Below are 14,883 nucleotides of genomic sequence, written 5' to 3' on the forward strand. Positions count from 1 at the left end.
CCTACTTCTTTCACTTCAGGAACGTGGCCACCAGTAGTGCAGCTGGTGCAGTGAATCGGGCCAAAGGAGGGGAGGGAGGCCATTCAGTCTTCCATTGACCCAGCCTTCCATCAACCCATGCAAGTTTGCTAACGAGGAGACTTGTCTGGAGCACTCAGGTCGCTTCCTCTGCAAACCTGGCCTGACTGAAATAAAGAGAACAGACAGTGGACCGCCTTAAACCAATCAACAATGTTTCCTCTGTGAAGTTTCATCCAGTTATGATGAGAGGCTTTCCATTCCTTGTAGTCTCCTTCCTTTAAGTGTGTTGTGCTAAGGAAAGCGGCATTTCCTCAGTTTTGGACTCTTTGCAATTCTGTTCATTATTTGATGCCCTAGGTTATATTTGTTTGCACAAAATTGTACTGTTGGTATTAAATACCACAGTCGCCTGTTTTGAACAGTAATTTTCTTTTTCTAATGGCAAACACATTTGTAGCAACTCTTTTACCTGTTTCTTCACTAACAAATTATTTTAAATGTTTTTAAGTTTAAGAATGCACTGCAAAATTGATTAACTGTAGGTAGTCCCAATAAGTAAGATAAGGCAATTTGCCCAGGATCACACAAGTTAGTGAAAAGGGGCTGCAGAGATTCAGGCAGAAGTCTCTAATTGCTGATGTTGGCTACTAAAGTCAAGATGAACAAATTGTGTTAAGTGTTATGGTAAATAGGCAATAACTGCTACCTTTTCATCTTTGTTTATCTTACTGTAGACTTTAAAAAACTGTTTTGGCCAGTTGTCTGTTCTCAGACACAATCTGCCACCAAAATATTAATTTGTGCTTCTTTGTTCTTCCCAGCTCAACACCGGCCCAGTGGCTGCCTATGAAGACGTGAATCTGAATGCTTCTCTAAGTATGTGAACCAGAGAGTTTATGAGGCTTTGCAAATCATATAGGTCGCTTAAAATAGGTCTTATTCACCTTTGCTATCCTATGGTTTGTTATGGTAAAGGTGAGGCCATATTGTATGAATCATATGAGATTGACACTGCTTGGTTTCACTACAATTCATCATATCAACTGTTTTTTCGTTAATGGACATAATATTTTCAAACGTAAAACCCTTGGTTTCAGCCTTGACTTTTATCTGTGATAACCTTAACCGCACCTCCCTCTTACCTGACCTTGTCAGCTTGCCCATTTCCATCCCTTGATAGTCAACAACAGCAGAGGTAGGGTCCTGAATGTAAGCCATTAGGGAGAACATGCATCCTACCTTTGGCACGGCAAGGTGGGTTCTTCAACCAGCAGAATCAGGAGAGAAGCGACTTTGATCTCTCCTGCAAGTGTGGCTTAGCATAGTTGCTCTGTCTGACCTATACCTTCGAATGAGCTCCTGTCAAATAAAACATATGATGCTAATGGATAGTCTGTGGTTTGGGAAAGCTTGCTCTACCTGTCCTGCACCTGTGGTGTAGGTATGATTGCTCTCGTTGCCCTTTAATGATGATATAGGGAAGCATGCTTTACTTGCCTTGCAGCTCATTGAAACCTAATGGTCTGTCCTACATTTAGGGCAAAGTGCATCTCATATTCTGTGCTCGTCATTGAGGCCATTCTACTCTGCCTATGCTGTGCATAAAAGAAGGTCGCTGGTCCCTGGCCTAAACGCTGCTCTCAGAACACTGTTCGAGGTGTGTGTGTTTGCAGGCTGGTTGGCAGAATGCCAGTCAGGGACTGTAAACTCTTGAAAACGTATGCTGTCAGTCCCATGCTCACTTTTCCATAGTACTCGAGGTGTACCTCACTGAGGCCCTAGTACACCCACCCAGTGTGGAGTTTTTTGTGTTCCCATTCAAAGGGGGCTGGCTTGCCAGTTCGTGTAGGACTGTTTGATTTGGAGCAGGACCAAGACTGATTGCATAGGTGTTCTCCATCTGGGGTGGCAGAGTGGATGAAAAATGATGGGACTGGAACTCAGCCCTGTGCGACTGCCAGTGGCTGAAACCCATCACCTTTGTTTTTCTTCAAGTGAATAGGTATGCGTTGACCTGTGTGTAAACACCACACCAACCCGGACACACACCCACACACACACACAAAATTACAGCCTCCTGGGGAAACCCCTGTTGCCTGGTACAGCCAGTACAGCCTTGATCTCTGCACACCAGGTAGAGGCATCTGCACAGAACAGATAGGCATAGCAGAGGCAGAGGTCTCTGTATTAAGGTTAGTGAGTGTGAGGACCTGCTGTAGTACTACTTCATGTAATACAAAATGCAATTTGTGAATACTCCCCACAGCTCCACTTCAAACTGATGTTGAATACGGATTTCTACAATGGAATTCATTGATCACTAAATGGCACAACAGCACCATCTAGCCAAAAAGAAGCTTGCAAACTAGCGTTCTAGTGCTGCAATCTCAGCTCACACAGCAGAGTCTTTTAGCTCCCTGCCACATCCCTTGAGTCTAAGGCTAGTTCTTGATGAGTTAAATGTTGGAGGTCAATATATCTAAGCCACCAGTCTTGCCAAAAGTGAGACTCAAAGACTGCTCAAAGACATTTACCAAATTATTCAAGAACTAGTGCCTAGTCGTTCTCAGAGGGTGGTATAAAAGGCAGGTTTTAGTACCAATACCTTAATCTCTTTTCTGATGCCATTTGGGAAATGTTCCCATAGAAAAATGTAAATTGGAGTTATGGTCTCACAAGTAATAAAATGTCTGTCGCTGCCACTCAGAGGCACAATCAACTCTTTTGCACAAACTTGTCCAAGTGATCAGTTTGATTCTACTGCATCACAATCCCTTTGTGGCAATAGCACGCATAAGAGTTTTTGTTGTTTTTTTAACTCCCATGCAAACCGTGATCAGGGGTATCAATCCGACTTTGACATCACCCTTTTAAGTCTCAAACAGGCAGATTAAACTGTCTGTTTGCCACAGACCTACTATGTATACCTAATGCGGGCTTTGGGTCTGCACCTTGCTCATGAGTCAATGGTTTTCCTGTCTCAGTTTCCTGGTCCTGATTAGAAGGCTTTCCACCCTATTCTTGTGTTTGTCCTTATGGGAGTATTTGAGTCTCACCATGTTTTGATTGGATATGCTGAACCCTTACACTGCTGATGTCAGGAAATCGCATTACAGTGCAGGAGGTACTAATTTTGCTCCTTCTCTTTCTCTTTTTCTAAGCTTTCACTACTCTTCTGCTCTTTTTATTTAAAAAGCATGTTCTACCACAGGATTCCATCTGCTGCCTTCTCTTAATATAGTGGTGGGCGGCCATCTAAGCATGTTTTTAAATCATTTGAAACAATTTCAAGATAGCCACCAATGAGTGGACACTCATGAGGCCATCTTGGAATACGTTTTATTATTTTCATGAAAATCTGTTCAGGAATGGCTGCCCATGTTTTTGCATACTATGCGTCATTCTTGGAATACGTATTCATAAAGTATAAGAAAGTGCATCCTAAGACAGCTGCTGCACATGCGTGCACATGGAAGGCAGACATTTTAGAATAGTTCTTGTTCTTAAGCATTATGGTATACCATATCAAAATGGCCACCCTACGTGTGTACATCTGGGCAGCCATCTTGGATGAAATTTTTATAAGGCATTAGAAACAATGTACTCTGTCCCTGCTTGTGCATGCATGCACAACATCCATAATGAAGTGCCTTTTTTATGCCTTTTACATATACATGTGTCTGAGTCACAGGTGAGACCAACTGGATTTGCCAATGCTTGCTGCATTTGCTGGCAGTCACACATTTTGAACACCATTTGCTCAGAAAGAGAAGTAAAACAAAAACAAGAGAAAAACTCAACGTAAGAGCTCAACAGAAAGCAAATTAGTAAAACTGGTTGACAAGACTCCAAGTACATTCTGGAGTTCAAACACATAGTAAATTAAAAAGCGACTGAAGAGCAAGAGCAAGTAGCCCACCAGTTACATGCAAGGATGTTGCCAATTCTGGTTAGAGTTGCACAATGCAAGTGCAGCAACATAATGCATAAATTGTGCTCCCAGGTCATATGAATGAAACAAATACATAATGTGAGGTGGTGCACAGTGCCCAAAAAGTCTGACACAGATCGGAAAGTTCTGGTTCTTGGTTTCCACTCTGTTCTGAGGAACGCCATCAATTGTGCAGCAGGTTTAAAATGTAGCGTTTCAAGAAAACAAGCATTTGCAATGCAACGGGTCTTGCATTTGCTAGAGTCAAAGCTATTACCATTGTAAACTCCTAACCAGACATTTCTTGCCACATAAACTGAAAAGTAAAACAGTTTCAAATAAGCGAACTGACGGACACCATGAGCGCAAAGCAAACACACAAAAGGAAACAGAAGTTTGCTTGCAGTGAAACGTATCGGCAAAAGTGCAATTATTCATGTAACCAGCAAAAGTGCAATTATTCATATAATCGGCAAAAGTACAAATATCCAGGTAACTGTGTCGATGTCATGCAAAGCACTGTACTACTGCCCAGCGAGATAGCCCTGCCAATGAAATAAAGAGAAAAAGTAGTGCAGAAACCATTCGGAAAACATGGAGCCTCGTATGTTTTCAGTAGTTGGCCGGAGCGCTCGAGGTGGGCTAAACACCAGAAAAGGCATGACATATGCATGCCTTTCACTAATTAAATCAAGCTAATTTTAAAAGGCAAGCCCACAAACCAACCAAACTGATGGGCTTGACATGGGCGTGGTTAAAAAGCTATAGAGAGATTACACCAAGGACCGAGCGCTCAACCATAAAATAAGGTAGAAACAAACAACTGACCACACAACAGTAGTTTACAAGCCAATTAGGCCAAATTGCAAACCTCTTCAAGTGCACTGACAGCGCCTACCTAAATTGAGAAAATGAATCAGTCCCGCTGTGTAAGTTGCTATATATTCTTTTTGACAGCGATCTTTAAACAGAAATGTGCAATTTTCAGCCTAAAACATAATTTATATTACCATTATTGCAGAAAGATATTCATACTTAAAAGTACCAAAGGTTAGGATGCTGCGAGGACAATATAAATAAACTTACTAATCATTCTTCCACTATCGTTGTCTTTTTCCATCTTCCAATTTGTATACACGAGTTCCCCATCCTAAAAGATTGTAAATTTTAAATTATTAAAATAATAGCGCTAAATATGATGGTTATACCGACATTTACTGCGTTTATTTGTAAGATACATGCAAACACTGATATCAAATTCAGTGGTGTGTCCATTATATCAAGCCATGAGAAATATTTAGCCATGTTGCAATCTATCAAAAAATTGGCGTGCCCAGCCATGGTAATGGAAGAAGTCTTTTTTCAGACTCAGAAGACTGCCGCTCCAACAAAATGACTTTATGGTCAAACTCCTTATGCCATGAACGACAGCTACAATCAACCAATGGCTGAATAATGTGGGCTGTTCAATAAGTGAATCACACAAGAGCCAATGATAGGGCAGAACATTTCTTTTGCTTGCTTACAATTTGCCCATTTCTCCCTCCCATCACACTTCCTCCCCCACCTCAACTCCCGGGTATGGAGAGCAGACGCTCTGCAAGATGGCAACGGACCTGATTAGGAGTGGGTCAGTGTTTTCAGACCCGTGTGCAAACCTCTGTGCACGGGTAGGACTTACAAGTTGGCAGGTATTTAACCTATCCGATAATTATGGAATGTGTTAAATACTTAATCCATTAAATTTCGACAGGTCAAACCTGCGAAAATTCAACAGGGGACATGAGTTCAGTATTTACTGTACACAATTCGGATGTTGGTACATTACCCTAAAACTGCCAATAGGCGTTATTTATTGCACCTGAAAAATAATGTACCCCAGGTATCGTTATTTATGAGGTGCGATAAATACTACCTTCACTCGTTATCAGGCCCAGTGTCTTTCATCACCAGGTCCTACAAAGGAATTCCATGCAACTGCAATTTATTAGTCATCCTTGAGTCACCTTAAAGAGTAGGTTTGCCTCATGCGCTTATTTTCAAAGGTGCGTGAATGAACCAAATCAAACTGATCAGAGCAAAATAATATTACAACACATTTCAAATACTTAATTTACATGAAGAGATTTAAAAAAAAAAAATGAGAATGCAAGACAAATTAAATACTCTATCAGACCCCTTTACCTCTGACCTGAAATAGAAAACTTCGCGCATTCAAAAAAGACGTGTTGAATGATACAATAGGATTTTTACAAAAATAAACAATACACCTACCACTCCTTAGCATTTTATATGCATCGAAGCAGTATGACCTCCTGGGCAAGAATCAAGAATATACGAATGAAATACGAACTAGGAATAATAACGTTAGTGTTAATTACAATCAGTGCAATACTGGCTTTAAAAATCTCAAGAATTCTTCAGGTGGGAGATCAAATGTGTATTATAGCGTGGCATAGCACTCCTAACCCAACTATTAGTTAACCTCTGTATTACTGCATATTTCTTAAACGAATGAAATTTCTTTCTCCTACAACTTTCTCAGTTGATATTTTCTTTAGACATAGTTCAGCCTTATCTAATACTATTGTTGCACTCCATGTGACTTGAAGTATTTCAACTCTCGTTTATCTATGCACTTTCCTTTCAGTTGGCAGCACCTATCCATGGATAGGACTCCAAATGAAGGATTAAAATCTGATCTCATCAAAAGTTTTAAAGCATCCCAGGAGTATAAGCAGAGCTAATAAGATTGGCAAGCAAAGCAATCTGAGGAATGATTTTCACAGAATATAGCCTTCCTCACCCTCACTCAGTCAAAATCAAACATTGGTATAGCCAATAGGTCTCGCCTTTGGGCTCTTGAAAAGTATTTAACCATGCAGCACATGGGCGCATGGTTAACCACTTTATAAGTTCCAAAAGGTGAGACCTATTGGTAATGCCAATGCTTGTTTACCAATGTGCTGTTAAAAAAGACCCCCAAAGTGGGCTGAGTTGTCGATTGGTTCACAGGTCACCGGAAGACAACCCAACAAAGCAATCAGCCCAGAGGCACGAGGCGGAGATGTTCTGAACGAACGAGTTACTTACCTTCGGTAACGATTTTTCTGGTGGATACATTAGCTACCTGTGGATTCCTCACCTAATGAATACTCCCATGGCGCCAGCATTCGACGGAAATCTTCTTACTAGTCTCTGCACATCGACGAGGACGTCACTCTAGCCCACGCGACGCCGTCTGACATCATACAGGCAATAAGAGGTCCTCGCCGACGTGCCGATGACAGTACCAACATTTTTTACGTGCATGAGAATAATAATAACCCAATGTAATGAAAGAGCAAAGCAACATCTCTTAATATTGTAAATCACACAACTTTGCAATAAAATAGCTGTAGATTTAATATAACCTTCTTTTTTTTTTTTTTTTTTAAACAAATAAATATATTTATACATACGAATCATGTATATACACTATATATATAGATTTATATATAAATATACACATATATACAAATATCATATATGCAAAATGTATTGCAACTTTGAAGACCAAAAGGAGCACACTCAAGGATTGCTTGGAGAGACCAAAAAGGCAACGGGGAGGCGGGTGGGACCGTGAGAAATCCACAGGTAGCTAATGTATCCACCAGAAAAATCGTTACCGAAGGTAAGTAACTCGTTCTTCTGATGGATACAACTACCTGTGGATTCCTCACCTAATGAATAGAGTCCCAAAGCAGTACCACGCCCGGCGGTGGGTGCCTAAATGGTCAAACCAAGAAATCCTGCAGCACTGACCGTGCAAAATGACCGTCCCTTCTGACCTCAGAGTCCAAACAGTAATGTTTCACAAAAGTGTGAAGGGACGACCAAGTTGCGGCCTTGCAGATGTCGACCACAGGAACACCCCTGGCCAAGGCCGAAGAGGCCGACTTAGCTCTGGTGGAGTGAGCTCTAATGCCCTCAGGCGGATCCTTCTTTGCCAAAGAGTAACAGATTTTAATGCAAAGAACAACCCACCTGGAGAGTGTTCTCTTGTGGACTGCCTTTCCTCTCCTCTTGCCCACGTATCCGACAAACAGCTGATCCTCCAGCCTGATATCCTTCATTCTGTCGATATAGAAGCTCAACGCCCTTTTTGGGTCCAGGCGATGTAGTCTCTCTTCCTCCTTTGAAGGATGAGGCGGAGGATAAAACGTGGACAAAGTGATTGTCTGAGCCAAATGGAAGGGTGAAACAACCTTCGGAAGGAAAGCAGCCTTGGTCCTCAACACCACCTTATCCCCATAAAACGTTATATAAGGGGGTTTAACCGATAAGGCCTGCAACTCACTCACTCTCCTTGCAGATGTTATAGCTACCAGGAATACTGTTTTAATAACCAAATACCTTAAGGGGCAAGAATGCATAGGCTCAAAAGGGGACCCCATAAGGAAAGTCAGGACCAAGGACAAATCCCATTGAGGCATAACGAATGGTTTTGGAGGATATTGATTCAGAAGACCTTTCAAGAATCTGAGAACAATAGGGGATTTAAATAACGATGGTTGGTCTGGAAGACAAATGAAGGCTGACAAGGCCGACAAATAACCCTTAATGGTAGCCACTGCACAACCTTTCTGCGCTAGAGACAGTGCAAAAGACAAAACATGTGACAGATGAGCATGTAAGGGATCAATCTGTCTCTCTCCACACCACATAACAAATTTAGACCACCTATTAGCGTAGATAGATTTAGTGGAGTGTCGCCTGGCCGCTAAGATAACATCCACTACATCAGGCGGGAGAGAGAAGGAACTCAGGTTGCCCCGTTCAATCTCCAAGCATGTAGGTGCAGACTCTGGAGGTTGGGGTGTAAAACCTGCCCCTGCGACTGCGAGAGGAGGTCTGCCCTGAGAGGGAGACGGAGCGGAGGGCACAGTGAGAGTTGGAGAAGGTCGGAGTACCATACCCTCCTTGGCCAATCCGGAGCTATTAAGATGACTTGGGCCCGGTCTTGGCGAATTTTCCTCAACACTCGAGGAATCAAGGGTATGGGGGGAAACGCGTAAAGCAACTGGTCGCACCAGGTTATCTGAAACGCGTCCCCCAACGCTCCCTGCATCGGATACTGGAGGCTGCAGAATAACGGGCAATGCGCGTTCTCTAGAGTGGCAAACAGATCTATCCGAGGAAACCCCCATATCTGGAAGATTAGACAGACCTGATCTGGATGGAGACGCCACTCGTGGTCTGCCGAGAATTGGCGACTGAGACTGTCCGCACGTACATTCAAGACCCCGGCCAGATGATTTGCCACCAAGCACATCTGATGGTCCTTTGCCCAGGACCATAGCCGAAGAGCTTCTCTGCAGAGAAGGTACGACCCTACTCCTCCCTGTTTGTTTATGTACCACATCGTGGTAGTATTGTCCGTCAGGACCTGTACCGACTGACCACGAAGGGATGGGAGGAAGGCCTTGAGAGCCAGACGTACAGCCCGTAACTCCAACAGATTGATATGAAACACCTGTTCCTCTGGAGACCAAAGCCCTTTGATCTCCAGATCCCCCAGATGAGCTCCCCATCCTAGGGTGGAAGCATCCGTTATGACAGTGGCCACTGGTGGCGACTGCGCGAACGGCTTTCCCTGTGAAAGATTGTTGCCCGCAATCCACCACTTCAATTCCACAGCAGCATCTCTGGAGATCTTGACAGTACCTTCTAAATCTCCCTTGTGTTGAGACCACTGCCTTCGGAGGCACCACTGAAGAGCCCTCATGTGCCAGCGAGCATGCGTGACCAACAGAATGCAGGAGGTGAACAGACCGAGCAGACGAAGGACCTTGAGGACTGGAACTACCGCTCCATTTCGAAACATTGGAACCAATTCCTGAATATCTTGAATCCGCTGAGGCGGAGGAAAGGCTCGACCCAATGTTGTATCCAGTACTGTCCCTATGAACAGGAGGCGCTGAGAGGGCTCCAGGTGAGATTTGGGCACGTTCACCGAAAAGCCCAGGTCGAACAACAACTGGGTTGTTGACTGCAGATGATGCGACACAAGCTCCGGGGACTTGGCTTTGATCAACCAGTCGTCCAAGTAAGGGAATACTGCTATCCCCTTCCTTCTGAGCTCCGCCGCAACCACTGACATCACCTTTGTGAAGACTCGAGGTGCTGAAGTAAGACCAAACGGGAGGACCGCAAACTGATAGTGCTGCGACCCTACCACAAACCGGAGATACTTCCTGTGCGACTTGAGTATCGGGATATGAAAGTAAGCATCCTGCAAGTCGACAGACACCATCCAATCTTCCTTGTTCAACGCCAAAAGCACCTGTGCTAGGGTCAGCATCTTGAACTTTTCCTGTTTGAGGAACCAATTCAAGATCCTCAGATCCAGGATTGGTCTCAACTGACCATCCTTTTTGGGAATCAGGAAGTATCTTGAGTAACAACCTCGACCCTTTTCCTGCTCTGGGACCAACTCTACCGCGCCCTTTGAAAGGAGGACTTGAACCTCCTGTTCTAGCAACAGGAGGTGTTCTTCTGAACAATAAGATGGGCGGGGCGGGGTGAGGGGGGTGAACTCCCGAAAGCGAAGGGCGTAGCCTTTCCCCACAATGCCGAGAACCCAAGTGTCCGTTGTGATAGACTTCCACTTGTGGAGAAAATGCTGTAATCTTCCCCCTACAGGAGAGGAGTGAGTGGGAAACGGTGGAAGCCTAAGGCTGCTTCCCCTGCTGCACCCCTCCAGAGGACGAGGAAGAGGCAGAGTGCTGTTGAGAGGCTCCTCTGGTACGGGCCCCACCCCTCCCCCTCCCTCTAAATGACCTATAGGGGAGGGAAGAGGCGGGTTGCTGGAACCTCCCCCGAAAGGAAGAGGAAGAAGAACCACGCCCAAATCCCCGAAACCTCCTGAAAAATCTAGAAGAGGCAGAGGAAGAAGGAGCTTGCAGTCCTAACGATTTGGCTGTGGCTCTGCTCTCCTTAAATCGTTCCAAGGCCGAATCTGCCTTGGCTCCAAACAGTCTGTCCCCATCAAACGGGAGGTCCAGCAGGGTCGACTGCACATCCGCAGAAAACCCTGAGTTTCAGAGCCAGGCCTGTCTTCTTGCCACCACAGCCGTGCCCATCGCCCTGGCCACCGAGTCGGTCGTGTCCAGCCCAGACTGGATAATCTGGGTCGCGGCAGCCTGGGCGTCCGAGACCACATCCAAGAGACCCTGGGGGAGCTCCGTAAATGAAGACGAAATATCATCCATCAGAGCATGGATGTACCTCCCCAGAATGCACGTTGCGTTGGTGGCCTTCAACGCCAAACTGCATGATGAAAATATTTTCTTGGACTGCGCATCCAGTTTCTTGGAGTCTCTGTCTCCAGGCACCGTCCGGAAGGAACCAGGCACTGACTTTGAGGAACAGGAGGCTTGCACCACCAAGCTCTCCGGCGTAGGGTGTCTAGAGAGAAAGCCAGGGTCAGATGGTGCAGCTCGATACCTCCTGGCCACAGCCCTATGAACGGCCGAGGAAGACACCGGCTTCTTCCACACCTCCAACACCGGATCCAGCAAAGCCTCATTAAATGGCAAGAGAGGCTCAGCTGCAGCAGAGGCCGGATGCAATACCTCTGTCAGCAAATTCTGCTTCGCCTCTGCCACCGGCAAAGGCAGGTCCAAAAAGCTCGCTGCCTTCCTCACCACAGCATGAAAGGAAGCAGCCTCCTCCGTATATTCCCCTGGAGATGAAAGGTCCCACTCAGGGGAAGTGTCCAGCCCACTGGCTGTATCCAGACCATGTAGTCCGTCTCCAGAGTCCTCAATCTCTCCCTCCTCTAAGACTCGCTGGTACTCCTGTTCTTCTAAAAGACAGAGAGCACGCCTCCTCGAATGAAGTCTCTCCTCGATACGCGGAGTCGACATGGCCTCCGCCGACGTCGAAGAACGGCGCCGATCTCCAGAAGCATCTGACGCCGCGTCCGGCGCCACAGGCAGCTTCGGCGCCGAGGTAGGAGCCAGAGGACGAGGTCTTGGAGCCGATGGACCAACCGGAGTCACAGGGCAAAATCCTGACTTCGACGGAAGGGCAACCTCCGGGGCCGAAACATCCGAAGCCACCGGAGCGGCCACCGACGCCGGCACCGGCGCCGAGCCCACATTCCCAAAAGGGAGAAAGGGCATAAAGGGTGCCGGCCGAAGAGGCGCAGGATCACCCAACGAAAAGGCCAAAGGCCCCGAAGGACCAGCCGGAGCACCTCCTGGAGCCATCTGCTGAAAGATGGTATACATTGCATTAAGAAACGCGGTACTATCGGCTCCAGGAGTGGGAAAAGCCGGATACTGGGGTGCCTGGATCGAGGGCGACCCCGACGCCGGCCTCGACGTCTGCGACGCCGGAGAAAACACAAGAGGCTGCACCACCTCAATCACCGACGCCTGACCAGGCGAAGTCGGTGACGCCGGAGAGGGCAACGGCGTCGATGGATGCGGCGTGACCGTGGGGCTGACCTCCCAAGTCCTCCGACGCCGAGCCGAAGGTGACCTCGAACGAGACTTCTTGCTGGAATGACGTCGTGAGTCTCTACGGCGCCGGGAGTCTCGATGACGCCGGTGAGACCTTGGCGAAGAAGACTTCTTATGATGTTTCTCCTTCTTCTTTGACTTTGCCATGAATAACTTGGCCTCACGCTCTTTGAGGGCCTTCGGATTCATGTGTTGACATGAATCGCAAGTCGAGACGTCGTGGTCGGAGCTCAAACACCATAGACAGTCGGAGTGAGGATCTGTAACTGACATCTTGCCCCCACACTCTCGACAGGGCTTGAAACCCGACTTCCTCTGAGACATTATTACCGCAGAGAAGACTACGCAGCAGACAATACACTGTAACCACGAAGGTAACAGTAGCTCCCTCGAAGATAACCGTTTCGAATGCACGGAAAAAAGGGAACTGTCATCGGCACGTCGGCGAGGACCTCTTATTGCCTGTATGACGTCAGACGGCGTCGCGTGGGCTAGAGTGACGTCCTCGTCGACGTGCAGAGACTAGTAAGAAGATTTCCGTTGAATGCTGGCGCCATGGGAGTATTCATTAGGTGAGGAATCCACAGGTAGTTGTATCCATCAGAAAGACACAGATAGAGCACAGGCGCATCTCTTAGGAGGAAACTGACACAGCACAAGAAACGCAGACCAGCAATGTGCAATGATGTATTGAAAAAAAAGAGAGGAAAAAAGAGAAAAATAAAATGAGTACGGGTGTAAGGGCCTCACAAAAAAATAATAAGCAGCAATTGAAAGCGCACAAAAATATTAGTAATAAACTACAAAATAAAACATAGTTGGCCTGATTTGCAAAAGGGGGCTTCAAGCACATATTGATGTTCTGTGTAGGCTGTGCACTTCTTGTCTCTGATGGGTGAAGGTGCCCCTGGCATTAACCCTTTTCGCACCTCGTGGGCAGCCCGTTCTAATGGGGACCAAAAGCAGCTGTGTTTGAAAGGAGGGTGAGGAATAAAGCCAATTTAAGTGACGGGCTGAGCACGGAAATGTAGCAAAGCCCAGGCTGAGATCTGTATCTGAAGCCAGGCAACCTCTCAACTCAAACATATCCGCGGTGGGGGTCGCCCTTTTTGAAGTGCAAATTTCAGAAGGAGGGTCAGCAGGGTCTCATGTGAAGGGAGGAAAGGTTAATTTAAGAGTAAACATCAAAACTGTAAGGGAGGAGGGGGCACCACACGCTGTAGGAGGAAGCGTGACGTAGTGTGATGGCCAACAATCATTTTTGTGACTGGGATTAAAGGTAAATGGAAACGAGACTGGAGGGGCCATCACACTCTGGAACAGGAGGAAGCGTGACGTAGTGTGATGGCCAACAAAAGAGAACTAAGCACACAAAGGAGGGACATTGAGAAAAATGCACCAATAAAAAGGAAGCAGTTAAGACAAGCACAACAAAGAAAGAATGGGAATAGTGGGCGTGGTTAAAGCCCATAGGCTGACTACAGCATGTCTTGCAGACAGTGCTGTGAGCTGCATAGGCTCGACCTAACAAGAAAGACCACCTCGTAGTCTCAGCATTCTTTTTTATATGACTTATTTTGTGTTAAGCTTAAAATTAATGTCCTGTGACTTGTTCGCAGTCAATATTATAGAAATATGATGTAAACTTTTTTCCGCAGACACCATACTCTCTCAATATTGTAACATTAGCAATATTACAACAGGGCAAACCTGTTCTATTTCTAAAGAGAACTAGAAGGGTGTAACAAAATCTGTTTTTTTCACTCACACAAGTTCATCCAAAATCAAGGCACAATGCATAATTGGAGGTCTGTCTCTGAGAGATCACATCAAGTCTCAATACCTAAAACCTATTGGTTATCAGTTAAAAGCCACATTGCGCTTAAGGTCTTATGTTTAGCAATAAGAGCCTTTTAGGGACTATCTTGTGGTGAATAAATAAGAAACCAATCAAATCTTTGCAAAACAGTCTCTTTACATCAAATAACGAAATGCCTATAGAGTGAGTGAAATATATAAAGCATATTTGGAAAGTCTATCAGATCAGTGCAGAGTCCTGTGCTGAGTGTGAGATTACCCTGACACAATTTCTAATAACGACTGAATTCTAACTGCAGTTCCAGAAAATGCTTTGTCATTCAGCTTCGGTATGTTTTCATATTTCTTAGAGATACCTTGACTGCTGTTGCTTCTATCAAGAACTGTCTGCAAGTATCTTACAGCAGCCTCTGTACAGCACATGGGGCTATTTGAGACAAGATGATATGCCACTAATGCAGTCTTGCCCTTGAACGCTGTTCTCACTATTGTTCGCACTGCAGAATTAGTCCACAAACAGTCTATGATAGTCTTGTTAGCAATTTAAATGAAACAGCTAGTTACTTTACGCAGGAAATGATAACTAGCTGTAGTAGTCACTTT

At 45.5% G+C, this 14,883-nt stretch overlaps 1 protein-coding gene across 2 annotated transcripts in view; it reads right to left on the bottom strand.

Annotated features, from left to right (window-relative positions):
- DNAI3 (dynein axonemal intermediate chain 3) overlaps positions 1-14,883 on the bottom strand; it is a 623,392-nt gene that overhangs the window by 252,292 nt on the left and 356,217 nt on the right. For both annotated transcript variants that reach the window (XM_069232274.1, XM_069232273.1), the window contains exon 18: positions 5,039-5,102. In XM_069232274.1, the coding sequence (XP_069088375.1) occupies positions 5,039-5,102 (64 nt within the window). The remainder of the gene's footprint in view (positions 1-5,038; positions 5,103-14,883) is intronic.

The sequence above is a fragment of the Pleurodeles waltl genome, chromosome 4_2 (assembly GCF_031143425.1).
Source record: "Pleurodeles waltl isolate 20211129_DDA chromosome 4_2, aPleWal1.hap1.20221129, whole genome shotgun sequence".
NCBI lineage: Eukaryota > Metazoa > Chordata > Amphibia > Caudata > Salamandridae > Pleurodeles > Pleurodeles waltl.